At 58.1% G+C, this 2,130-nt stretch overlaps 1 protein-coding gene across 1 annotated transcript in view; it reads right to left on the bottom strand.

Moving 5' to 3' along the window:
• The window catches only part of rasip1 (Ras interacting protein 1), a 9,887-nt gene that overhangs the window by 6,586 nt on the left and 1,171 nt on the right, over positions 1 to 2,130 (bottom strand). The window contains 5 exon segments of the mRNA XM_025061723.1: positions 454 to 618; positions 710 to 933; positions 1,017 to 1,278; positions 1,280 to 1,730; positions 1,824 to 1,945. Of these exon segments, the coding sequence (XP_024917491.1) occupies positions 454 to 618; positions 710 to 933; positions 1,017 to 1,278; positions 1,280 to 1,730; positions 1,824 to 1,945 (1,224 nt within the window).

The raw sequence follows: 2,130 nt of genomic DNA, 5'->3' as shown, positions 1-2,130 counted from the left end.
TGGTGCCGGCCCTGGAGATGTTGTTGAGACAAGGTGCTGCTCTTTGTGCTGATTGTGTGGATGTCCTGATGGTATGTAGCGATTACAGACATGCAGGTGTGATGTCATTTCCACCCAGGGTGTGTGTGTGTGTGTGTGTGTGTGTGCTCACACACTGCTGATCCTCAAATCCACCGCACCACCGCGCCACACACTTCAGGGGTTTCACATATATCAAACTGTGGACGCTTCAGAGGAGAAGTGGGGTTTTACAGTGAAGCCCCGCCCCCAGCCCCCCCCCCCCTTCCCCCCCCCCCCCCCTCCCCCCCCCCCTGCGACCCGCCCCCCCCCCCCACCCCGGACTGTTCATCTCTCCATGGAGACTGTACAGACATCACTGTCCTTCCTGTTGTCTGTGTGTGTGTGTGTGTGTGGGTGTTTGTTTGCGTGATTTGATCATCCGACGTGTCGTACCTTGCTCTGGTCGTATCCCTGCAGCAGCAGGAAGTAGGGCTTGTCTGTGGGTGGAAGAATTAAACTCTGTGACATCACTTCCAGGTCACAGGTGGAGTCATCTCCTTCATCCTCCAGCGGCTGGTGGGTCCACCCAACCTTGGCCTGAACCTTCGACGCCCTAACCTGTAATGGCACGTTAGGACACGATGAAGATGAGGAGGAGGAGGAGGAGGAGAACTCCTGCTGCTCCACGGCTGCTGCTGCTCCTCTTTACCTCCCCCTGTGGGCTCATCATGCTCACAGCGTTCTTCCTGTCCTGTGACCCTCTGCCGTTATCGCCCTGCGGGTCACCGCTGACGTGGTTGCCTTGACGACGCCTCAGACTGAGGTTCATGTCGCTGATGCTCCTCCGGAGCTCGCTGTTCCTTCCCCTGTGACCTCGCTCGCTCTCCTCCGCCCCCCCCCCTGATGAAATCCTGCCACGCCGCCAGCGCACACCTGCTCCCCAGGCAGACACCCAGGGTGGGGGTCAGTTTGACTGCGTCACTGTCATTGTGGGTCAGTGCTGGGCGTGTACGTACCTTGGTGGCTCTCCCCCTCTTTCTCCCTCTCTCTCTCCCGTTCCTTCTCCTCTCTCTCGTAGTCCTCCCTTCTTTGAATTTCAAAGCGCCGCTCGAATCCATCCTTGGGCCGCCACATGTCCACTAACAACAAGGGACATTCCCACGGGGCAACGCTCCTCCGACACTCCGTCTCCCAGGTGACGGCTCCGTCTGGTTGCTGGATGGGCTTTCCGATGACGTCACACAACAGGAAGTCCTCGGGGCTGTGTTTCTGGACCACTGGAGTTCACACAAAGTCGTTTGCCAAAATAAATATCGGCAATGATGACCTGGGAGATGAGCTGCCTGGCTGTTGAGTGGACGTTGGCCAGCAGGGAGCGATAGTTGGCTCCACTGGACAGGGCATCGCCATAGATTTTGATCAGCCCCGGGGCTGAGGAGGAGGCCGGGGGCAGATAATGGTGTGAAGAGGGGGCAGCTGAATGGGCCCAAAACTCTCTCTCCCGCTCTCCCACCGCCCGGTCTCGGTCGCTGTTGGAGCGCCCCCGCAGGAAGAGATGGGAAAGACGCTTTGCACGAGACTGTGGACCTGCCGGCCGAGGCCTGAGGAAGGCCGGCGAGGGAGACGGAGACGGGGCAGGGGAAGCCAGCGAAAGGGTGGAGTTGGAAAGGGAAGACGAAGGAGCGGAGGGGGCCTCGTGGAGGGAGGCAGCGTCAGAGCTGGTGGTCGACCTGGCAACACCAGAGGAGGAAAAGGAAGCAACGCGTCAGCTGTGAGTTAGGACGGACCAACACCTGACAGCACCTTTAAAACTTCAAACTGACTTGACAGACAGGGCGCTGGGCCAGCGCCCCCCAAGTTTGGCCAAGTGTTTTCTGGGCGAGTTGATCCACAGACCCACTGGGAAATGCAGCTTCCTGAAGCGTGGACTTCCAGAACCCTCCATCTGTCACACAGTCAGAGAGTAGTGTGACCCACTGTCACATCAGATTCTCTTTCACCCCCCCCCCCCCCCCCCCCCCCACTGTACAGATTGAAACAATACAACAATAGAATGATGTCATTGAAAATATCAACAGGAAATCTACAGCAGGTTGTCAACAGGCTAAATGAAATAGAAGCAGCCCCCCC

The sequence above is a fragment of the Cynoglossus semilaevis genome, chromosome 13, assembly GCF_000523025.1.
Source record: "Cynoglossus semilaevis isolate Cse_v1.0 chromosome 13, Cse_v1.0, whole genome shotgun sequence".
NCBI classification, from domain to species: Eukaryota; Metazoa; Chordata; class Actinopteri; order Pleuronectiformes; family Cynoglossidae; genus Cynoglossus; species Cynoglossus semilaevis.
The sequence above is the reverse complement of the archived record's forward strand: the minus strand, read 5'-3'. Positions and strand labels throughout refer to the sequence as shown.